This window comes from Toxorhynchites rutilus, chromosome 1 (genome assembly GCF_029784135.1).
Source record: "Toxorhynchites rutilus septentrionalis strain SRP chromosome 1, ASM2978413v1, whole genome shotgun sequence".
Classification (NCBI taxonomy): Eukaryota; Metazoa; Arthropoda; class Insecta; order Diptera; family Culicidae; genus Toxorhynchites; species Toxorhynchites rutilus.
This window is the reverse complement of record NC_073744.1, coordinates 50,443,115-50,469,499: the sequence shown is the minus strand read 5'-3', so window position 1 is coordinate 50,469,499 and position 26,385 is coordinate 50,443,115. Positions and strand designations below refer to the sequence as shown.

Here is a 26,385-nt window from a genome sequence, read left to right as displayed (position 1 = left end):
AAACAACCTACGAATAATGCTTAGTTCACTCCAAGATTTTATGTAGGAGCAAAATTCGACATCGGCGAATTTCTATACGTACATACATAGCAAAATTGAAATGTTTTGGAGACGTTTTTTTTTCAAACGTCGGTGAAAACAGCTTTGCTAGTGAAGCTGACCGAATGAAATCCGCTTAATTATGATCCGCTAGTCCTGGTGATTAATATAACGGTAAAGCAATCTGCGCTTCGCGTTGATGATGGACGTAATCTTCTGAGTCAACTACCGGCTTAATTGTGAAAAAGGCATTACGGTTTCTCACGAGGTTTCTCTTCCGGTTGAAATGTAACGATGTATTTCTATCAAAATAAACCTGAAAATGTGTATGAAAGGTTGCTACACTTTTGGTTTTCAATAATTGAAACATCGTACTTACTCCACAGATACGGGAACCCTTATTCGGAGCTAGTTTGTCGTCTCCGCAAAAATCGACCCAACGCGTCTGTAAATATGTTTCCGAGGGTACACGATAAAAGTTTACGCGAACATTTTCACTCGTATTTGGGCAGCCTTTCACTGAGCAACGCATTTTTAATGTCCACTTTCCCTGATATAATATTTCTCCGAACGAAATAAAAACAAACGAAGTTACAGTCACGTAAATGTTTACTCCTGCGATTTGGAAATATTCGATTCGCGTTGACGGCGGAATGGTGTCGACATCTAGATACGATATTAGTTTGTATGAGGCTAACTATTCTCTATCAGATTAGTCGGGTCTAAGACAGTTTTAATTTGTTAAAATATGTATGAAATTTTTTTCGTTATTTGCCCACTATAAATACGTTTGTCTGACCCCAGTTTCAATTATTTTCTATGAATTTACAGATATTCTCACCAAAACTTACCATTATAATATAACATTATCTTTAGACACAATTTTTGTATGATATTTCTTCACTACTCGCAAGCAAAAGTGATTTTCATTTACATAGAGTACTAAATTGATTTGGAAAAAATAATTTTCATTCATAATTTTGATTTTAAAAGTGTATTTTTTTCTTCCGCAAATCCATATTATTATGCCTACTCCCCCATTTCGTAATACGAAGCTCAATGCCGTCAACGCTGATAGAAACTCGAACGAAGAGTTGCCAGATAATTTTTTAAAAAAGTCTGTAAAAATATGTGAAAGTCTGTAAAAAATGTGGAAATGTCTGTAAAAGTGTGCGGATCTGTAGAAATGTCTTTTAACGTTAATTTTCATAGATTCATTCATATTTTGTGCATCACGATGCACGAAAGATTGTCTTTTGTATATAATTGTATATGTATATTTTGTATATATATAGCCATTTCATGCCAAACCGATATAGTGATTCTCAGATTTCGATGAAAAGTGGTAGTTTTGTTCTTTATCGCAAAACATTAGATTTTTTTTTATTTTTTCGTTAGGGTGACCATTTCCATTCAAGGGTGGTCCGAAAAATATTTATTTTCCCAAAACTGACTTTTAAAAAAAAATCATAACTTCAGAACCACTGAACCGGTTTAGATTATCGACATATCTAAATGAAGCCATTGAGCTAGTTTTTTTTTAATAATATTGAACTCGAATTTAATATTATTTAAAATTTAATTATTTATACGGCGAGTCAAATATCTTTGATGTGATGAATAGAGCCTCTCATTTTTCATAAATCTGTGAAATATTGTTATATCCAAATAGTCTGCAACCAAAATAAGAAGTATTTTACAGATATGCCTGTGAATTTACAAACATATCTGTAAATCTGGCATCTCTGGCGGTGTGAGAATTTATTGCAAGAAATCGCTTGACAAAATGCATGAATTTGCTTGAAAATGAAGTGAATTGAGTCCGCACCACTTAGATTTTAATCAATTGAATCTTGATGCAATATTCGTTGCAAGAAATGCTTCAGGCCGCAGTGCTTTGAACCGGTTTGAACGTCGGATGGTCATTACGGATCTCTCTTGCATGAAAAACTCAGCTAAGGGAGCCGGAACTGTAAACGAAAAATTTTTGAATATGCAGGAGAATTGTTAGCTGAATTTTACGGATTTTCCGTTGATATTTCCATTACTTAATAAATGAAATAATAATAAATAATTAACAAAACTAAAAAAATATGAATCTTTACCGAACGACTTTGTGGCCAAATAATGTATAATAAGAGGGAGGGAGATATGTCTTGCGTTACTTATCGTTACATATGGAGTAAGAGGATCCAAAAACAGCATTTTGAGAGTTATGTAATTTATTTTCCGAACAGTTTCGGCTAACAATTTGAAAATGAAAACTGGTTGATAATTTTTAGAGGCGAATGAACTGCAAAGTTTAAAACCTCTTAAAAACAAAGAAGGAAGGAAGGTTGATAAGGTTAATTGGATTTGCTATTGAGTTGGTAAGCAAAAATGTGTTAGTCCACAGAATATTTGTGTAGTGGACAAAAATATAGGGAAAACATAGATTTCTTTTTGTTTTTTTTCCATACACTCATAAAAATTAAAGTATCTACATAAAATATTCCGAAACTTGAATCTTTAAAATGATGTATTGTGTGATGTGTGATATTTTTTTCTCGAATGCATATTTTTATTTCATTTTCCGTTCGGTAAACACACCGCGCTTTCTGAAACGCCATCTAGCATTCTACAAAACTTCCTTCAATATACATCTCAAGCTCACATCCAATACACAAACCCAATTCACGTGCATACGTCACAGCTTACTTTGGCAGGTATCGCATCCGTTTATTGTCGCGTCTGCCGTTCATGTCATCATCAGCGCTCAGTCTACTTTAGCATTTCATTCGGCTCTAACGTCTTTACGACGAAATTATTTTCGCGTCTGCTATCATTCTGCGAAATTAGTGCGTGTGTGTTTGTAATTTCTAAATTGCTCGTTTTCCTGTACAAAAAACTTCAAGACTGGACTAGTAGGGGGAACGGTTTTCGGGCAGCTCGCGGTACGATTCATTCCTCGCAAACGTTCCAGCAGTGACAATAAATAATAAAACAAAATCTCTGTCTCCAGTCGTGTTGAAACTCATCTACTGATTGGATCAGGCTCAATCAAGCTACGATTCCGCCTATTATTCAACAAATACTATATAAGGAAAAAAATATAGAAAACCGCAAGGATGATGAGCTCGTTGGCACTTAGAATTACTCCACGGTTCGGGAAACCCGCTGCAATCGGCCTGGCCAACTCTTCAGCGACCAATTCCTTCTATACCTACTCGAATCAAATTTCTCAGCCACTGGAGCGGAAGCCGAACTATACCACCGCGGAAGAGGCGGTCAAGGTAGTGAAATCAGGTTAGTAGTGACTGCTCTGTTCGATGGAAGCTACATAACAAGTAAAGGCAAGAATACAAAGGAGGATCATCAAATAGTTACGCAATCAGTTTTATAATCTTAAATTGCTGGCTTAGTTTCAATACCAGTTCACTCCAGGCGTAGTTTATGTTCACCGAACCATAGAAAAAGGAATTACATTGAACTTTGGTTCTACTTTTTCTGGTTTGCTTCAATTATCAGTTGAGTTCAAAGGTCCATTTTTCAGAACAGAGCGCATATCTGTCATTCAAAGTTCAACTGGAGAATGTTGATAAATAGTAGGATGCGTCACGTGAGGAAGAAACTTGTATGCCTATAATAGATATGAGACTACCTTCTAAGATAACGCGCAAAATTTACAATTTCACGTTGAGCTCGGTAACTTTGAAAATTGCGTGAATCAACCTTGGAAGTGAATTCAAACAGAATACAGAAAACTCTTTCATTGTGGTTTTGAACTTGATTTTCATTTTCAACTCTGATTTTTTCTCAGAGGGATGTGAATGAATGCCAATTACACACGAGTGTAGTGTTAATTAATTTGCGTAATCGTATTCTACATGCTAACTGAGAGCACGAGTGTTTAAAATATAATATATAATGATCCTGATTTTGAAGTGGAAACCGAATTTGTCCAATTTCAATCGTTTAACACGTTAAGTGCCACGGTTTTATAGCGACTCTTTGGAATTTTTCAAACGTATTAGGGCCATCGTTCCTTATCGTAGTGGCGAAAACTCGGTGTCAGTCACCAGTGACTGACGTGGCAGTCAACGTGTTAATTATTAAGATGTACAATGCCATAGCCAATTCAATCCAATCGAAGTAGTTCTGATTTGTTGCGAACCATAGCAACATTTTTAGTTTGTTACAGAATTTTCTTCACTTGCTTAACAACCATTATAAAAGCCAGACGTGTTAATAAAAAGTTCCGTTAGTTTTTCCATTTTTCTTTAACCCGTTTTTCAATCTCCCATAAGGTTATGGGCCCAGTTATTCGCGAGTGTCGAGAATAAGTTTTTATTGGATGAAAATGGAAAAAGAAGGCGATTTTGTCCGTGTGCCACTTTTTGATGGTTCTAACTATCCGTCGTGGAAGTTCCGGATGTTGGCTCTACTTGATGAGCATGAGCTGATGGAATGCATCCAGCAGGAAGTAGCGGAAGTAGAAGAGCTGAAAATTAATCAGGAAGACACGGCTGAGGAACGAAATTTCAAGACGAAGGCTTTGGAGAAGAGACAGAAGAGGGATAAAAGATGTCGATCGTTGTTGATCTCCCGTATTCACGATAGTCAATTGGAATATATCCAAGACAAGTTGACCTCGAAAGCGATTTGGCAAGCACTTCAACGAATTTTTGAGAGACGAAGCATAGCGAGTCGGCTGCATTTGAAGAAGAAACTGATCACTCTTCGGCAGGACGGTGCTAGTCTACAAGAGCATTTTCTCAAATTCGATCGGATAGTACGTGAGTACAAAGCCACAGGCGCTGGCATTGATGAACTCGATATCGTGTGCCATTTATTGTTGACTTTGGGGCCGTCATATGCAACGGTTGTGACTGCCATCGAGACGATGCCGGAGGAGACGTTAACGCTCGAATTTGTCAAGTGTCGTTTACTCGATGAGGAGACAAAGAAGAGGAGTGCGGATGTCGAAAACATCAAGGCGAATACGGATTCAGCAGCTTTTTCTGGGTCGCGAGTTCGGAAGCCGCAAAGGCAGCAGAAGAAGAACAAAATCAAGTGTTTCGGCTGTGGAAAGGAAGGCCACAGAGTTGCAGATTGTTCCGAGAAGAAAAATGGAAATGAATCGAGGAAACCAAACGCATATTACGGATCTGATGAAAAGGCGGTGTGTTTTGTTGTTGCTGAGAAAATTCCGAAGAAACAGGAAGTGAATTGGATAATCGATTCAGGATCGTCGGAACATATTGCGAATGACCGTGGTTTATTCGAGGAATTGATCCCGATGCAGAAGCCCATTGAAATCGCAGTTGCAAAGCAAGGACAATCGATCATCGCGAAGCATCGTGGCGTGATTCGCCTGCGTTCTGTAGTGAATGGTGAATCGATTTCTATAGTACTGAAAGACGTTCTGTATATTCCGGAAGCATGTGTTAATTTGCTGTCGGTACGGAAAATCGAGATGAATGGACTGAAGATAGTGTTCGTAAATGGTACAGTTAGCATCGAACGTGAATCGGGTGCTGTCGCTATTGGTGAACGACGCGGAAAACTGTACAATCTGAATCTTTATACAGAAGAAAAATTCGAAAATAAATCGTCGTTCTATTCGTGTGGTCGTGTACCAAAAGAACTCGAACTATGGCATCGTCGGTATGGCCATTTAAGTGCGAAGAATTTGGAAATTTTAGTGCGTAACGAAATGATTGTCGGTCTCAATACGAAGCTTATAGGTCGTCCTGGTGACGAAATCGTTTGTGAGTCGTGCATCGCTGGAAAGCAGACTCGAATGCCATTTACAACACGCGAGAATAGACGGTCAACGCGAGTGTTGGAAATAATCCACTCAGACGTGTGTGGGCCGGTATCGCCTGTGGGAATAAGCAACGAAAGATATTTTGTCACGTTCATCGATGATTGGAGTCGATTCACGGTAATCTACTTGTTGAATTCTAAAGATCAAGTCACCAGTAAATTCAAGGAGTTCGAGGCCCTTGTATCGGCGAAGTTTGGTTGCAAGATATCGCGTTTCCGCTGTGATAACGGCGGAGAATATAGAGCTGGTGCGTTCCAAGAATTTTGTCACAGTAAAGGAATACAAATCGAGTGGACCGTTCCTTATACCCCGGAACAGAATGGCGTGAGTGAACGCATGAATAGAACACTAGTGGAGAAGGCGCGTTCTATGCTAGAAGACTCTGGAGTTGACAAAAAGTTTTGGGGTCCGGCGATCCAAACTGCAGCATTTCTTTCGAATCGTAGTCCAGCGAGTGCTCTCGAAATCAAGAAAACTCCATTCGAACTATGGGAAGGTCGCAAGCCTGATGTGCAAAAGCTACGGGTGTTTGGTGTGGAAGTGTATGTGCATATTCCAAAGGAACATCGTAAGAAGCTGGATTCGAAATCATGGCGAGGAGTGTTCATCGGTTACGCTCACAATGGCTACAGGGTGTGGGATCCGCAGCAGAAATCAATTGTAGTTGTGCGAGACGTGATTTTCATCGAAGATAGAGTTCCTGCAGTTCCAGAAAATGTTATCAGTCAAGATATCGTGCGCATGAAAAGATTCGAGGAAGATTCTGATGCTGAAAGTGATATGGAGAGCGTGATAGCGGTTGAAGAGACTGCTGATGAAGAGCATTTCGATAGCTGTGCTGATGAGACCATATGTGAACACGAATCTGACACGAATCAAGAAGATGCATTGCGGGACATGCAGCGTTCGCGATGTAGAGAGGGTACATCCAGGAGTACATCACGATTGCAACGGAAATGTCAACCTCCGATGTGGCAACATGATTACGAAATGGACTATAGTGGATTCGCTCTGAGTGCAATTAATTTCGTGGAAAATTTCCCGAGTTCGTTGTCTGAGGTGAAGAAGCGAGCTGATTGGCCGAAGTGGAAAGCAGCCATGAACGAGGAAATGAAAGCACTGAAGAGAAACAATACATGGTCTTTGACCAAGATCCCGTCAGGTCGTATCCCGATAACTTGTAAATGGGTGTTTAAGCTGAAACGGTGTGAAGACGGTGGAGAAGATCGCTACAAGGCCAGGCTCGTAGCGCGAGGATTCACACAAAGATATGGGTTTGATTATTCGGAAACCTATGCTCCAGTTGCAAAGTTAGATACACTCCGTACGGTTCTAGCTGTTGCTAACCATGAAAAGATGAGAATCCATCAAATGGACGTAAAAACTGCGTTTTTGAATGGAAAAATATCAGAGGAAATATACATGGTTCAGCCAGAAGGTTTCGAACAAGAAACAGGCTTAGTATGTCGTCTGAATCGCTCGTTGTATGGCCTCAAGCAGGCGTCCAGGGCATGGAACGAACGATTTCATGTATTTGTGGAGAAGCTTGGGTTCAAGAGAGGTTTAAGTGATCAGTGTCTGTACGTGAAAAGAACTGGAGCTAATTTAGTTTTCCTGTTGCTCTATGTGGATGACATGTTAATCATCGGTCCGCAGCTGAAGGAAATTGAAGAGGTGAAACGATCTTTAGCTTGCGAGTTCGAGATGACGGACATCGGCGAAGTTAAGAGTTTCCTGGGCATGAAAATAGAAAGAAACATCGAGAATAGATTTTTGCGGATCAGCCAGCGTATTTTCCTGGAAGGTTTGTTGCGGCGATTCAACATGCATGAAAGCAAACCTATTTCCACCCCGATTGAGTGTCGTTTACGACTGCTGAAAGGAGATGAAAGCCATCGGACAAATAAGCCTTATCGTGAGCTGATTGGTTGCTTAATGTATGTGACATTGACGTCGCGACCCGATTTATGTGTGGCGGTTAACTATTTCAGCCAATTTCAAAATTGTCCGACGGATGAGCATTGGGTGCACCTGAAGCGTTTACTGCGTTACATCCGTGGCACATTAGATTTTGGGCTGTTCTTTAAAGGAAACAGCGAGGCACCAATCATGGAAGCATTTTGTGATGCAGATTGGGCAAATGATCCGGTGGATAGACGATCACTCACCGGATATGTTTTCCGTGTATATGGCTGCACGGTAGGATGGGTGACTAGGAAACAACCGACTGTCTCCCTATCATCGACCGAAGCGGAGTTAATAGCTCTTAATGTTGCTGTATGCCATGGTATTTGGATGGAGCGATTGTTACGGGACATAGGTAGGAATCTGGATGGACCTGTAATTTATTTCGAAGACAATCAGTCAACCATCAGGGTTGTAGAGGACGAAAGAGACACCGGTCGTATGAAGCACGTTGATGTGAAGTATCGTTTCGTGCGAGAAATGATACAGCGAGGACGAGTCGTTGTGCGCTACAAATCAACGAATGAGCAACTAGCTGACATCATGACCAAAGGATTGCCAGCAGGCGCATTTCAGCGACATCGAGCAGGTCTTGGATTGATGGTCTCCGGAATTGAGCGGGGATATTAAGATGTACAATGCCATAGCCAATTCAATCCAATCGAAGTAGTTCTGATTTGTTGCGAACCATAGCAACATTTTTAGTTTGTTACAGAATTTTCTTCACTTGCTTAACAACCATTATAAAAGCCAGACGTGTTAATAAAAAGTTCCGTTAGTTTTTCCATTTTTCTTTAACCCGTTTTTCAATCTCCCATAATTAATAACAGTGAATTAACATCTCGGGCCGTCATGGAATCATTTGATTGAATAAGTTAATTGAAAAAAGCATTATTAGAAAATCAACAACTGTGATTTGCTCAAAACCCAGCTGACAACGATCTTTCAAAAGTCAACCAGAGTCGAAAACGATTCCTACGAGCTTTCAGCTAGATCTGATTTGACCATTTAGTTCAATGATCGTATGAGCCATTGGTTCTTATCCTGTTAGCATTTATACCAAAGTAAATCGTAGAAGAACCAGACTGACTCTGTCAGCAAGCTTAACACTCCTATACTCGCGCATTGGTCTGTCAGACCGAGAATTCAATAATTTTTTTCATATATACAAGGAAACTTCGATATAACGTACCCTCGTTATAACGTACCCTCGATATAACGTACACATTTGCAAAGTGTAAAGGAAAATTTTTTTCAATATTTTTTCTGATAGAACAATGAATTACCAGTATTGTGATGCTAAAACAAGTTTTGTACCTTCAATTAATCCCGAAATACAGCTGGTTTTGAGATTCCGGATTCTAAATGAATCGATCTTTAATCAACAGTACGAAGGAAAACATCATGAGAAAGACTGGCTTCGTCTTCTGATTGAAGTTATTCATTAACTTTACTAAAACAGCAAAACAATAATGTATTATAGACTACGTTTGTCAGTACTTTATTATGCTTCGATATAACGTACAATTCGATACAACGTACAATTTTGAAAGTGAAATGTACGTTATATCGAAGGTTACCTGGTTTTCATATTTATTCTTATTTTGCAACATAAGACCAAGTCTTTTTTATGTTACATTGAGTTGTTCCTAGTAGAAAGTGCCACTTATCAATTTGAATTTACGAGTTTTAAGTTACACAAAATATTAAAAATTTCTTATCAAAAAATGCTCTTTACAATACACAAATATACTAACTTAACTGAAATACTCTTTACATGCTCGTTAGAAAGCTAAGAATGATTTTGGATTAGAAAGATATACAGGTAATGAATTCCAATGTACGACACCTCGAACAAAAAATGAGTTCCCGTACTTGGTTGTACGATACCGCGGTAATATGTATTTTTTGTAACGATTGCTCCTCATAATTTGAAGTTTACTGTGCAAATAATTCGGTTGTTTTGTACTCGCGATGTTATGCAAAAGAAAGCAACAACGAAGTTTGCTGAAATGTATTAATCGACATCCAATAAGTATATGCTGCAGATTCTCAGATGCAGGGTTCATTTCTCAGAAAATATCAACACATCGACTTTGCGATTCTCTCTAGCTTCGTTATTCGTCGTTCGTCATCGTTTAGCGTATTGCATGTGTTGGTACAAAGGGGACGTGTGCCACTTTTTTAACACTTTCGGTCTGACACACTGACGCGAGTATAGGAGTAACTTTTTTGGACAAGTGCCATTTTTCATATTCTAGAATATTGTTGAATGAAATGTATAAAGTAAAGTTAGCGACGTGGAATATTAATTGAATATAATGCATAAGATCATTACCAGACTATTCTTATTTGATTTTAGTCCCTTTTGTAACTGGATATAACGGATCCATATAATAACTTTTCGTCGTTAGATTCAAACGTTCAAAAGCAAAATATGAATGTTTGGCCTTCGTATAGTTATTCGCTAAATATAATGGTCATACATATACACACTTGTGAAAGAATTTCACTTGTGGAAGAATTGTAAACAGTAAACTATAAACTAATCGGTGGCTTATGGTAATTTTTAACAGTTACAGTTTCGGGGATATTTTTTTTATGATGGACATCCACAAGAAAACAAGAAAAAAAAGGAAGTTCCTAGAAATCCTTTTATAAAATCTGTTTATGCCCCATCTAAAAAACATTAATTCTTAGTTTAACAAAAATACAGAGACAAAGAATATTAGAACTATGCAAACTCTATATTCCAGAACTTTTATCATCTGGTAATTATCTAGAATACGTTATACATTCTTCTCTTTGATAAAAAAAGATCATCTGGTAATTATCTAGAATACGTTATACATTCTTCTCTTTGATAAAAAAAAACAAAAAACACGCAACAACTGCATGAAATGTAAAAAATATGTTTGCTTCGAGCATGCAGTCATGCTATGTTCCGATTCTTACTCCAATGAAACCACAATCAATGAATACGTTTTTATGTTATTTTATAGCTCTTTATACTTCCATGAATTATATTTAGTTGCTTACTTTTAATTAATAACAGTGGAAACTTCGAATTTCGTTATTTGTGTTGGAGTATCAAAAATTACTCTGTTTTGATGAGGCTGAATTAGATGACTATAAAAACATAATGAAGACGAAAAAAACATATTTTTGGAGTTTTTTCATCCAATCATACCCTCTTCTTCAATTAAATGCCTATAAAGCCTGAAAAATACACAATGGCAACATTACACAGAAGTTTAATTTTCGGTCTGTGACGCCGTGCGCTAGTATACGTGTTATGATTTTGGACGCGAGTACAGGAGGGTTAATGAAGCGATCCAAATGTTGACATGTTTATGAAATTGTACACGATGTACACTGAAAAAAACAGATCTACAAAAAAGTTATAAAGAAATTTGTGTCTCATTTGTATAGATTGTTAAAACATTCAAATACACTTGCAATAGATCAGTTCTATTTTATTTAACACCCAAAATATTTACTAGAATTAATTTATATGGCAGGACAACGTTTGCCGGGTCAACTAGTAAACAAATATAAACTTCAACTGCAGCGCTGAATACAACAGCCAACGTAAAGCTCAGAGCAAAGGCCAATGTCGCACGTGATCCTGGCTCATTTAACCAGATGTCACGCAGGGCCATGGGGAGAGAATTTCCTGATTATAAATTAAACGTAAGACGACTTATGGCCGGTTGTGTTTGAACCTATCGACACTAAGTTGCATTTGCATGATGATCGTGGCTAACTAACCTCAATGATCCTCCTAGTTGTTATAAATAATTGCTTGACATGTACAATAACGAATCGAATGTATCGGACAAAATGCGTTCATTCAATGTTTAGTCGGCTGCAACTTAGACATAGCCTTCAACTCGTATTATTCGATTCAGAACTCAAATTGTGAGGATAAAACCAGTTAATTGGTTTGATGTTAGAATTCCACTTTATTCGGCGCGGAGCATGACGTGATAGCAAAGTTTGAGCAAAAATGTTCCTCGACACACGACGATGTATTGACTCTACACAATTAGATAAAAAAAACGCTAACAATCGTGATAAAAAAATGGGTGGGCTATATCTATGATATAACCGCAAGGTTGACGTGGGATTACCGTTGGTTTAATAATCATTTGTTTGTATGGATTAAATTGTTGATTGAATGAAACAATTTTCGAATTCAAAAGAATTCAACATATTTGTTTTGTAAGTAAAGAGTTCCAAGTGAATTTTATGACCGTCCTTTTACGTTTGGTATGATGCTTGGGACTACCAAAATATGTGAACGGAAGAATTGTCAAACGAGCATTTTATTTAACATTTCCCTCTAAAATAATTGCATCTCTCATGTGTACGTTCTTCTCGAACCGCGGACTCGCTTGATTTGATGAACTTCAGACACTCAATTTCGATTTTGACATGCACGTCTAACGCACATTGTTGATTCAATCGACATTATCGCAGCAAATGCTTATCAGAACTTTGCCTAATCATCAAACGGTATGCGTAGAAATTCAGTAAGAAGATGATATGAAGACATATCTTCCAATGCGGTCTTGAACAATCGAGCCAAAGCGTTATGTTCCTATCCGCTTTTGTGTCCGTGTTAGAAAAACACCGGATTGCAAAAAAAAGTGCGTGTACAGAAGTACGCCCAGCATACATGAATCAACAACTTCAACTTCTACTTTTTATACTCTAGAGGCTTTAAACTAGAAAATTCATTCGTCTCTAGTATCTGAAATGATGATTTTCCCTAGTTCCTCAATTTAGAAGTACTTGTTAGGAAAACATTCCGATCTGCACAAAGGCAAGCGAGTACAAAAGTCAATCTGAAATCTTAGGTATGAGTATTACTAGGCTGTGTCTCCAACCCTCGGGAAATTCGTGTGTACTCCACAGGTCGTTCAAGATGTCGGTAACAATAAGTTATCTCGATGAAGAATCAAAAAAAGATATCTGACATTTTTGCGTCACAGCACTAGGTGGTCCTGAGATTACTCTTGAAAAAGATGAGGTTCTCCGAGCGATACATCAACAGTGTCTCTCCCGAACATTCACACGATTTTGGTTTGAATGAGACTGTGACGAAACTGAAAATAAAAATATGGATGCCAGATCACGCCTTTCAACGATCTATACCATTATCTTTGATGCATCGAGATTGAAGCAGATTTTCAACCAATGCTGCCTTCGTGAATAGACATCGCGGAGTATTCCAGCTCTATAAGCTATCCGATGACCAATTCGAAGCACACCGTTCTGTCAGCGATCTTCAATCACCAGGAGATGCAGATAACCGATTTCGATTGATCGGTAATTGAGATTCAGATAAGAATGTCCCGACAGCGGAAGAAGAGTGCTTTCGGTACAATAAACTGACACCAAAATGATAGAACAATCCAATCCCATGACGGAGCCCTACGGGGAAAAAGAAACAGAAAACTCCCTGCTAGGGTTTCGATGATTCACTCTTCGTGGGAAATATCCATATCAAGCCCACAAGTGCAAATGAAGAAAGCATAAAGAAAGATGATACTTTCCTGGGGGATCAAAATCTTCAGAAAAATTTGATAACTACAAGGAATTTGAAGAGAGGGGGTCTTTGTAGCCTAATTGGTTGCGTGTTCACTACTAAGCGAACGATCGTAAGCTCATAACTCAGGGCCCTCCACTGAACATCGTGTTGTGTTATTCTTTACACTACGTCCACGCAACAATCATCATGTGACGGTAATCTCAGTCCCTTATCGCTCACATTTTCGGTCTGCTGCGTTGGTAATTGGTACTGTCCATATCACAACAATTGATGCCTGAACAGTCGAACAATAGGAATATTCTCACGCCGAAAAAAAAGGCGACACGTTATCGATAGAATAGGAATACTCTTAGGCGTCGTGCACAACTTATTGTTTTTATTTTGTGCACAAATATTTTTTTTATTTCGAAAACAAATTTTTTTTTGATTTTGCGCACATTTTTTTTTTTATTTTGGACCCCTCCCCCCTTCTACGTAACACAATTTCCTATCTCTAATACACAGTAAGTAAGGCAACATCGCAAACTTCCTCTCCCCCTTCACGCGTTACATAATTTGTGTACGACAGATTACAGATTTTTTGAGTTTCATACAGAATCTACCGATTTTTTGAAATAACGTTCCAATATTAGTTATGTCTTGATGTCAATAATATTTATATAGCGTTTGAATTAGTCTGAAAGAGAGTCATTTTGGCATTCATATTTAACGTGATGCCCTGCTTTCTCATGTTCGATCTGAGGCGGAAATATGCAACAATTTCTGTCATCTACTAGCGTTACAACAAATAAGTAACACTGTTTTTTTCTTTTCTTTCTAAAACACAGTGAATTTGAATTCAAATCAAAAATGCGCTCATGTTATATTTTTCTTTGAAAGGTCTTGTTTTAAAAATTGAAAACACATAGGATTACGTGTTCGGAAACATTTAGTGAGTACAAATTAAAAAAAATAGATATCGGTCACGAAAATTATCCAATTTTTTCTCTGAAATTTCATGAGGGATTCGTGATATTTTTACACCGATCGTTTTGGGTACCTCCTAACAATATATTGCAATATAAATTGCTAAATTTCCAACAGTTTTATGTTAGAATGGTTTGAAAATAGAAAAAAAACTGCCCAGTCCGTGTTAGGGAAACGCATTGCGGTCTTTACGTTTATAGTTATTTTAAGGCCCTTAGCGCCCGAAGTAAACAATTAAGATTAACTCAACTCAGCAAATATTGGAGCTCAAGTCATTGAAAATAATGTTGATGGCTAATGATACCCATAATGTGTCTAATTTTATTTACTGGAATCCGTATTTAAACGCAACCTAAAAAGGTTCAACTACGACCGTAAAATTTTGGAAATTTTCAACAGCATCTGATGAAGCCACAAGCACTTACGTCGGTTATGAAGCTGTAGAAACAGAAGTTACTGGACTGGGAGTGTTACATAGAAAAAAAATATAAATCACAATAAAAACATAATCGGATATGTTTTTATTGTGATTTATATTTTTTTTTATTTAAAATGATGAAATTCTATCCTATCTATGTCCGTATCCTAGGCATATGGGTTCAAAGCAACTTTATGAGCGTTGAGCGTTGACTCTTATTTTTGAATTGCTGCCTTATTATGTTATTGTAGTTGTTATAACAAAGCCACTTACATAGCACAATGTAAAAAACATGCCTTAGTAACAGCTAAGCGTTCTACCACAACGAATCTTCTCTCTTTCACAACGTACATATTCGATGGAATGTCCAATGGTATGAACCAAACGGATGCTATCTACACCGACCTGTCAGCCGCTTTCGACAAAATCAACCACGATATTGCAGTGCAAAAGTTAGACAAGCTTGGTTTCAGCGGAAATCTCTTGCATTGGTTGAAATCCTATTTGACCGGACGCTATCACACGGCGAAAATTGGCGATGGCCTCTCTGTTGAATTTTCGGCTACATCAGGAATACCTCAAGGAAGTCATCTCGGTCCCTTGATTTTTTTGATCTACTTCAATGATGTGAATCTAGTATTGGAGGGCCCTCGGCTTTCCTTCGCAGATGATTTGAAGCTGTTTTTCCACGTTAAGTCTGAGGTTGACGCATTATTTCTCCAACGGCAATTGGAAATTTTCCAGATGTGGTGTGTGAACAATCGTATGACACTGAATCCGAATAAATGCTCAACGATCACTTTCTCAAGAAGATCCAATTCATTTCGGCTATCATCTTGATGGTGTTCCACTAGCCAAAGTCGAATGTGTGAAGGATCTGGGCGTTTATTTGGACACCAAACTCAACTTCAAAGCACATGTCAATTACGTCGTAGGTAAAGCCTCCCGCAGCCTTGGGTTCATTATGCGAATTGCGTGAGATTTCACCGATGTCTATTGCTTGAGATCTCTATTCAGTGCTTTAGTTCGCTCTACGCTGGAATATTGCTCATAGATTTGGAATCCATAATACCTCAATGGAGTCAACAGGATTGAAGCCGTGCAGAAACGGTTTATTCGGTTCGCTTTACGGCGTCTACCGTGGATCAACCCTCATCAGCTGCCAAGTTGCCAACTAATAAGTCTAGAAACGCATATGTACGGAGAGATCTAAACCGCGCCTTATTGATGACGTCTAGATGGCTAGGACAGAATGCCCAGTGATCCTCGAAAACATCAATTTTAACGTTCAATCTCGAACTCTACGAAACTACGTCTTTCTTCGAATATTTTAGTAGCTATGGATGCAACTCAGCCGTTCAAGCCCAGCAGCGGCTGTTCAACAAAGTAGCTTCGGGTTTCGACTACCATATTTCACGAAGTGCGGTTCGGCGAAATTTCATTGGTATGATAAGAAATTTTCATGGATATCATTAGGACAGTAAAGTGTCGTTGATTTACCAATAATAAATAAATAAATAAACAGTGTAAACTTTCATCACACTTCAATGACACATTGTATTTTCACTACAGTTCTGGCTCTATGTGGTGGATACTCGTCGAATTCATAATAACTATGCCAATCAATGATACTGAACCAAAGATTATGTTTCAAAATTGGACTTATAAATTACTTCTACAGATTTAAATACGGATTTTCTGAGAAAAACTAAGATTAAAAGTTTTTTTGAGACCAAAAACACAGATTTTATTATGGTAGCCCTGCATCCCAGTGATCTGTGGTCGATAGATTCCCACTCATTAGATCAATTCTCAATGAATGTAAAATTTGAGAAATCTTTGAAAAGCCGAAGCAAGTGCAAGTGCGCAAACCAGCGATCCAACAAAATCTCCTTCCTTTCTTCTTGTTTGATTTACAGAGACTTTAAACATTTGCCGTTCATTCGTCTCTAGCCCTGAGAAGGGTCATTGTGGAAAGAATACTCTCCATTATTACGGTGCATATTTGACTCAAATCGGACAATCCAAAGTATATTCAAAATAGTTTTGAATTTCACCCAAAAATAACGGATTAGTTTTTCTCAAACCTAATATACAGATTTGGTGACTTCAATTGCATGTTTTCAAAGCATTTTTTAAGCCATTGAAACAAGTTTTTGGGCCAATAAGTGGCAATCATTTAACTATTGGACATTTTGTCTTTCGAGTGAAGTGAAGAAAAGAAATACGTGTCCAATCATGGGTCCAATCGCAGAAATTTGGCCATTGATTCATCTTCTAATTGACCCTTTACAATTTCCTTTTAATATAAATTTTCTAGTACTTCTACCAAAACTCGTCATTATAATATCAGATTATTTTCAGACACAATTCTCGTTCAAGATTTTTCAACCACTTGCAAATAACATGTTTCTCCATTACATGGAATAAATGTTTGATACAGAAAATGTGATAGAATAAAGACAGCCCTAAATAGGACAATTGCTTACTCGAGTTTTGCTCTTATCAACACATCCGGCGATCCATTTTTATTTATATAGATAGAAGAAGATATAGGAGTGCTTTTTATCACATTAAAATCCTTTTCCACTTTCAAACAAAGACCAATTTCGTTAGCGCAAACCCCCTCCTTTAGAGAGGGGGAGGAGTGTCGAATCACCTTAAAAGCATTTTGTGCCCTCTAAAACCTCCACATGCCCCATTTCAATTCGTTGCTTGATTGATCCTCAAGTTATGCAGAAACAAATTAGAGAGGGAGGAGTATCAAATCACCACCACCAACTTTGATTCCATTTGCTTGATTAGTTCTCGAGTTATTCAGCTCCCCCTCCCCTTTAGAGAGCAAACCACCATAAAACCGTTTATTACTCCCTGTATGCAGCCCCCCTTTAGAGAGGGGAAAGGAGTGTCGAACCACCATAGAAACGTTTATCGATTCCTAAAACCTCTATATGCTATGTTAGATTCAATTTGCTTGATTAGTTCTCGAGTTATTCAGACCCCCTCTCCTTTAGATAGGGGAGAGGAGGGTCAAACCACCATAGAAACGTTTATTGGCCCCTCAAACCTCCATATGCCAAATTTGGTTCTATTTGCTTGATTAATTCTCGAGTTAGGCAGAAATTTGTGTTTCATTCGTATGACGGTTCAGTACACCCATTCGTCGCTATACGGCCGCTCTTTATACGGCATTTCGCTATAACGCCCCTCTTCAATTCAGGCACGTTTTCGATTTACGGCCTAAAATGTTTCGTTATAACGACAAAAAAATGATGATTGATTCAAAAATCACTTCTGTACAGAAGTGAGAAAATATTTACGAGACAATAACTTAAGCAACATACAAATTAGGTAAATATACATACACATATTCTATGTAACATGAAGTTGTTTCATTTTTGTTTATAGATTATTGTTGGTTTTTATGTATGTATGTTGTATGTATTTTATGTTTATGTTATGTATGTGTTCTTGATTTAAATGAAATAAATTTAAATTAATTCAATTTTTTATTCAAATTAAATAAAATTAAAAAGATAAAATGCATTTTGAATGATAAACCATGTTACATATTTAACAAATTTGAACCGATCTGATTGAATTTGTATTAGAATAATTGATTCCTTATACGGCTTTTCGCTTTGCGGCCGAATTTCATGGAACGTATCTTGGCCGTAAAGCGAGGTATGGGTGTAGTTTCCGAGTCCATAAGAATCAGAAGGACAGACAGAAAGAAGAATGACAGACAGACAGACAGAAATCCATTTGTATATACAGCCATTTCATGCCAAACCGATATAATGGTTCTCAGATTTTCGTCAAAAGTGGTAGTTTTGTTCTTTAACGCAAATTGTTAGACCAGTATTTTTTTATTTTTTTGTTAAGGTGACCATTTCCATTTAAGGGGGGTTCGAAAAATTATTTTTTTCGCTTTTTTGCCAAAAATGACTTTTTTCAAAAATTCATAACTTTTGAACTACTGGATCAATTCAGATGTTCGACATATTTAATTAAAGCCAATTAGCTCTTTCTTGCAATTAGTCTTTCTTGGAAAAATACTACAGTTGCAGAAAATTTGAATTATGTTTTCGTTATCATTTATTGTATTTTTTTTTTTAGTTTTCATGGTCTCGGGACCAAAGGCGCTTTTTTCATATTTTTCCTGGAAAGCTGAGGATTTTTCAAATAACATATCTCGAAACCAGGGAAGCGTTTTTTTTCGTTTTTGAGTTATGATTTTTCAAAGTTAACCGATGGTCCAAAAAATCATTTTTCCCTATTTTCCCAAAAATGACTTTTTTTCAAAAATTTATTACTTTTGAACTACTGGACCGATTCAGATGATGGACGTATCAAATTAAAGCCTAGCTTTTTTCAAAAAAATAACACACTTGCCAATATATTGGATTATAGTCACATACATCCAGTATTCGCATAGAAATATTGAACGAATACCGAAAACATGTTAACTTTGACAAATTATAACTTAAAAAGGAAAAATACAACCTCTCTGGTATTTGGATATATTATGTGAAAAAATTTCAGCTTTCAGGAAAAAAATATTAAAAAAAATATGGCGCTCGTGGTCCCGAAACGATGTAAGCTATAAAAAAAATATATATAATCGATAAATGCGAAAACAACATCCTTTCTCATCCAGAGCGTAGTTTTTTTTGTCAAAAAAGACTAGCTCATTGGCTTTATTTTGATATGTCGATCATCTGAATCGGTCCAGTAGATCCAAAGTTATGATTTTTTGTAGTGGAAAAATGGGAAAAAATGATTTTTCGGACCATCGGTTAACTTTGAAAATCATAACTCAAAAACGAAAATATAGCGCCTTTGGTCCCGAGACCACGAAAACAATAAAAAACGAATACAATCAATAATAACGAGAGCAGTATTCAAATTTTCTGCAGTTAGGCGTCGTGCACAAATTACGTAACGCGAAAAGGGGGGGAGGGGAGTGGGGTCGAGGTTGCGTTAAGGCTGATTTAGACGGTGCCAGTCAACGCGCTAGTAGAAGAATCCAATCACTAGAGTCTAGTTATTAGAGCCATGTAAACATCCGGCTCCAGTTACTTGCGCAAGTATCGCACAAGTAATTGGCCACGCCAGCGAATAGAAAATTTTCTAGATACTGGCGCCAATAGATAAATGACAATTGCTTCCAAACAGTGCGTCATATTAGACATTTGTGTGAAATCGAAATGCCAGGTAGTTTCAGTGTTGCCACATATTTATTTGTACTGGAAGGGGAAAAATATGTTTCGGCTATGGTGAAAACAATTATTAAACGGTGTTATTTGGCTTGCTCTGTAATTTGTATGTTTGTATGTTTGTAACATGTTTGTTTGTAGCGCTTTACCACATTAAAAGAAATTTAACCCCCTTCCTATTGACCGATTGGTCTGAAATTTGGAACACACCTTTATCTCTGCAGTCATTATAAAACTGGGTATTTCATTATTTTAAAAATCCAAGATGGCGGCTGCTACAAAATGGCGGATTACATATTTTCTCAAAACCCCATCAACATGGGTATCAAATCAAAGGGCTTGACTAGTAGAACACAGTTATGCATGAGGAATGCAAATCCAAAATGGCCGCCTCCACAAAACGGTGGTTCACATATTTTCTCAAAACCCGGTCAATATTGGTATCAAATGAAAGGGCTTGACTAGTAGAACACAGTTATTCATGAGAAATGCAAATCCAAAATGGCCGCCACCACAAAATGGCGGATCACATATTTTCTCAAAACCCTATCAATATGGGTATCAAATGAAAGGGCTTGACTAGTAGAACACAGTTATTCAAGAGAAATGCAAATCCAAAATAGCCGCCATCACAAAACGATCGTTCACATGTTTTCTCGAAACCCTTTTAATATGGGTATCAAATGAAAGGGCTTGACTAGTAGAATACTGTTATTTATGAAAAATGCAAATCTAAAATGGCGGCCACTACAAAATGGCGGATTACATATTTTCAGAAATTTATGGAAAATTATGAAAAATGTAAATCCAAAATGACCGCCATCATAAAATGGCGAAATGTTTTTTCGAAGCCCATCAATATGGGTATCAAATGAAGGTGCTCGACTGGTAGAACACAGTAGATCATTAAAAATAGCAACAAACATCGAAACATACTTTTAATTCTACTGTCATTATAAAACTGCGTATTCCATGTTCATGGAAAATTTGATTTGGCCGCCGCTAAAAGATGTAATTTTGGATTTGCATTCCTCATGAATAATTGTGTTCTACTAGCCAAGCCTTGAAGGAGTTTGGGAAAATATATAATCCGCCATTTTGTAGCGGCAGCCATCTTGGAGTTTTAAAATCATGAAATACCCAGTTTTATAATGACTGCAGAGATAAAGGTGTGTTCCAAATTTCAGATCAATCGGTCAACAGGAAGGGGCTCAAATTTCTATTCATGTGGTAAAGCGCTACAGACAAACATGTTACAAACATATAAACGTACAAACATACAAACATACAAATTACAGGGCAAGCTAAATAAAACCGTTTAAAAATAGTTCCTATCGGTGCTTTATGAGAAAAATCTGTGTTCTTACCGTACAAAACAAAACAAAAAAAACTGAAAAAATATACCTTTCCGGATAAATTTGTACATTTGCCAACACTGGATGGTTCGATGGTACAAGGAACATCAAATTCAATTCCCTCAACGTATACATGGAAGAATCTTCATTCGCGTTGACGGCATTGTGCTTCATGTGTTCGAATTGTGAAGCGAAAATGATAATAGACAATGAAATCATGGAAATATCAGGAAATTTATATAAAAACAGCTGATGAAGGTTCAGTACGACGTGTTTTAATTAGTAAATTAACAAGAAGTAAAATTTTTCATTCAAATTTTGACAATTTAAAACTGCCTCCGGGCCTACAAAACCGATAAAGATTAATTTGCCTCCCAAAATGATTATCGCCACCAGACGTCGACAAGGTCATTCGTCATCGAGGATAAAGTGACAGCCAAGCTGCCCAGTTGCTGAAAATGTGTATGAACGCACAGCACCAGTCAACTGGTGATCTAAATATGGCGTGCCGTTGACGTTCAAGTAACTGGCGCCAATTACTGGTCAATGTGTAAATCAGCTATTACTTTCTGTGTATTAGAGATAGGAAATTGCGTTACGTAGGGGGGGAGGGGGTCCAAAATCCGGATTTTTAGCGTTACGTAATTTGTGCACGACGCCTTATAGGTGATTGGCTTTAATTTGATATGTCGATCATCTGAATCTGTGTAGTAGTTCAAAAGTTGGGAATTTTTGAAAAAAGTCATTTTTGGAAAAAAGAGGAAAAAGTTGATTTTTCGGACAACCTTAAAATGGAAATGGTCACCCTACTGAAAAAAATTAAAAAATGCAGGTCTAATGTTTTGCGATAAGGAACAAAACTACCAATTTTCACGAAATGGCTGTATATATAGGTAAATTCGGTTTAAAGCAATCATGTGCGGGAAATACATAACCTCACAAAACCGAATAAAAAAATCAAAACTTATGAAATTCAAAAATATGTAAACTTTTCTACAGTATTATTTTGATAAAAAATTACACATTGTGATGTAGGAAAAAAAATTGGATTGAACAAAAATGTAGGTTTTAGCCAATGTTTTTGTTTGGCGATTTTTCGATTTTTTGTCATTTTCTGGAAAACGGAAGAGCGGATAATTCTTGAAGATTTGGGTTTCTGTAACGCCAATAATCAAAATTACACCAATGGCTTTTGATAAAAAATAATGTTTACAGCTTGGTCGTTAATGCCCCTTGAAGTCGTATAATTTCGAAAACCAACACGCTTTCGCACGCGTGTGCTGTTGCATTGAGTAAACAGTTGACCTAGAATAACACGAAAAACAATTGCGCTGATAATTCCATTTGTTTACGGAAGCTTTGCAAAGCAACAACAAATATTACACATATGTTCGTTATCTGTTATCAAAATATCGAAATAATAAACGGTCGATGATTCAATAATAATGTTATCTGTTGATTGCATCACACACACACACACACAAGAGTTCACCATAAATTAACAGATGCTTTCAAGAAACCCAAAAATAATATTCTGATTTCTCTCCGTTTCTAGGTGATGTCGTCTTCGCCCAGGGAGCTGCCGCTACCCCGATCCACCTGCTAGACGCACTCACCAAGCATGGCAAGGAAAACAACCTGCGAGATATCACGGTAGTGCACATGCACACCGAAGGTCCCGCCTCGTACTGTGCCCCCGAGTGCAAGGATATCTTCCGGTCGAAATCGCTCTTCATGGGTGGTAACGTGCGAGCGGCTGTAGCCGATGGCCGTGGCGATGCTGTCCCGATATTTCTGCACGAAATCCCTCTACTCTTCCGCCGCAAACTCATCCAGCCGGATGTCGCGTTCGTCTCGGTGTCGCCTCCCGATAGTCACGGGTATGCCACGCTTGGAACCAGTGTTGACTGTGTACGCGCTGCACTCGAGAACTCCAAGGTCATCGTCGCTCAGGTCAACAAACAAATGCCGCGTACATTCGGAGATTCCATCATTCACGAGTCTCATTTTGACGCCGCAGTGAACATAGATATCCCCCTCCCAGAGCACGGTGGCAAAGGGATAAGTGAGGTCGAGAACAAAATCGGAAAACTGATTGCGGAAAATCTGGTCGAGGATGGCGCAACACTGCAGATGGGCATTGGCAACATTCCGGACGCAGTGCTGAACGCTTTACACAACCACAAGGATCTGGGTATACACTCGGAAATGTTCGCCGGAGGAATCGTAGATTTGGTGAAGAAAGGTTGTGTCACAAACGACAAGAAAGTCTATCACCGTGGGCGCATTGTAGGTTCATTCTTGATCGGTACCAAGAAGTTGTACGATTTCGTCGACAATAACCCTTTTATTGGTAGGCTTCGAATCGTCTTCTAAGGGTTGAATTCAATATTAACAAACTTCTATTTCTATACCAGAAATGTTGGAAATCAACTATGTTAACAATGTTGGCATCATCGCACGGAATCCGAAAATGACCGCCATCAACTCGGCCATCGAGGTGGATTTGACCGGCCAGGTTTGCGCAGATTCAATAGGTACACGTATGTACTCGGGATTCGGTGGACAGGTAGACTTTATTCGTGGTGCAGCGGAAGGTTTCGATGGCAAGGGAAAGCCAATCATTGCCCTGCCTTCAGTTACCAACAAGGGACAGAGTAAAATCGTGCCTACTCTCAAAACAGGTAAGGATTTCATTCACACATACACACCCATGAATGACATGTAACTCAATATTAACAATAACCACACAGGTGCTGGGGTCGTTACCTCGCGCGCACACGTGCATTACGTCGTAACCGAGCATGGTATCGCTAACTTGTTCGGCAAGTCGCTGCGGCAACGCGCCCACGAGCTGATCCAAATCGCTCATCCAGATCACCGCGAAGCGCTCGAGAAGGCTGCATTTGAAAGGCTTAAGGCGATGCCGACCCCCAACTAAATCGAAGGCGCACGAATTTTTGTCATATATTTTTAAACACCCCGAAAATTTACACTTTTGTAGGATAATTTTAGTAAATCAATTGTTCGTTTTATTTTTTACGCAGTATGTAATTGTTTTTTTTTCTTAGCTCAGGTCTATCAGTTCGTTCGAAATATTACTACGATAACCTGTAAAATAATTCACAAATGATGATGCTTCACCGCTAGTAGTTCTCAATGAAGGAGAGATTGAGAGTAGAACTCTTTTAAACGATATATATCAGAGTCAACCTAAGCAACACAATTCAACCATCTATCTCCAAAACGTGCATTGGGTATTTATAAGGCCAAGAAATAATCATAACGAGTAAATTCTATCTTTAGAAGCAGTACTTGATTACTGCCGTTGTAGGCCCGTAAAGTGGAAGTAAAAAAATGAAATATAAAGTTTGAATGTCGTCTTGAACTTTCGAAAGCCGCTTATCTCTCGTTTGCCGGACATTTGGGACAGCTGTTGTTTCCTATTCTGGTCGGGGAATTTTTCGTGAAATAAATTTCCCCCGACTTGCGCTGTGGTCACGCGTATTTTGGAGCTTACCATTCAGAATACATTTAAGGCGTGTTATTTGGCATAGAAATCTCAACTAAGTACTAATAAAAATGACGCATGTTGAAACGGCGAATTACCTCTAGGTGCGTTGTACCATCGAAGAAGAAGAATTATATTATATCACTAACAGTGTTTGCCGATTGATCCTTTCACTGAATAATTCGCTTTCGTTCGTTCAAATATGGCCAGTGGCCTTTTTTTTCTTTTACGTGCTACAAATCACGACACAAAAGAAAACGAGACAACTCTGCTTCGGTTCGCACTTCATGATGCACCAACAACTCTTCTTTGCCTCTAACCCATTACATGTCGAACCTCTCCATACATCATGAAACAGCAGGATCATTCGGACTACGCAAAGCCTTTCCACCCTGCTGTTCCCGCCAAGTACGATCATGTATTCGAGAATTCAACTTCTGATCCATCTTCCGGTTCTAGCGTTATGTCCAACTGCCACGCCGGCGGGTTCGATTGTCCACGCACCATGACAACAATCAGCGTCAGCAACGGATCGGCTCAACCTGATCACAGTTCTTTATTTATCTACTACCAGAACGTCAGAGGCCTTCTCACTAAAACGACAAAACTGAAGCTGAAACTATCGTGCTGTGACTACGATATAATCGTGTTTATCGAAACGTGACTCAAATCCGATATCTGTAACACAAAGCTTGCATCGGACTACACTGTATTCCGATGTGATCGCAACGAGGCTACTAGTAACCACTCGAGAGGAGGTGGCGTCCTTGTTGCTGTGTAACCGACACTACACTGCACGGGGGTGGCCATAGTTGGTTGCAATCAGCTGGAACAGGTTGATGTTAAAATTTTACTTCCTCGCCGTTCGCTGTTTAACTCTGCTGTCTACATTCCTCCGAGCTCAGATGTTGGTCTATATTCAGCTCACGCCGTGATTGCTCAATATTTTTTGGATCGTTCATCACCCAACGACGTTATTGTGCTTATTGGGGATTATAATCTTCCTCGTCTACAATGGTGTTTCGAGGAGGACATCAACGGATACTTACCCTCAAATGCGTCCAGTGAAAAAGAGACAAATCTAGCTGATTCCATCTCGTCGTGTGGCGTGGTTCAAGTGTATTCGCATGTCAATTCGAACAACAGGCTTCTGGATTTAGTTTTCACGAGTTCTCCGGATATCAATGAAGTATTTCAGCCACCACTATCACTTCTGCCCATTGACGCACATCTCCCTCCGTTCATCCTGCTCGGGGACTTACAAAGTTCGGACACTTGCTACCAAATTTTCTTTGCTTCGAATGGAAACGACATGGACTTCAGGCGATGCAATTTTGATTCGCTGATCGCCGCGTTTTCGTCCATCGACTGGCAGCATTTTCTTGACAAACAGTCTGTTTACGCAAATTTTCTTCTGTTCTACGACAAACTTAACGAAATTATTCGCTCAAATGTTCCTCGCCGTCGTCGTAACTTAAGCAGCGTTAGCAGGAAACCTTGATGGACAGCTGAGCTGCGCAACTTGCGTAACCGACTGAGGAAAGCA

At 38.4% G+C, this 26,385-nt stretch overlaps 1 protein-coding gene across 2 annotated transcripts; it reads left to right on the top strand.

The window, feature by feature from the left end:
* Window positions 1-2,786: 2,786 nt before the first annotated feature.
* On the top strand, window positions 2,787-24,697 carry LOC129775995 (4-hydroxybutyrate coenzyme A transferase). Of its 2 annotated transcripts, XM_055781348.1 has the most exons (5): window positions 2,787-2,972; window positions 3,041-3,324; window positions 22,884-23,681; window positions 23,746-24,012; window positions 24,082-24,697. In XM_055781348.1, the coding sequence occupies exons 2-5, from the start codon at window positions 3,147-3,149 to the stop codon at window positions 24,267-24,269; spliced, it is 1,431 nt and encodes a 476-aa protein (XP_055637323.1). In that variant the 5' UTR covers window positions 2,787-2,972; window positions 3,041-3,146; the 3' UTR covers window positions 24,270-24,697. The 2 variants fall into 2 exon arrangements, with proteins under 2 accessions (XP_055637323.1, XP_055637314.1); XM_055781339.1 differs by having other exon boundaries at window positions 2,787-3,324.
* The last annotated feature ends 1,688 nt before the right edge of the window (window positions 24,698-26,385 follow it).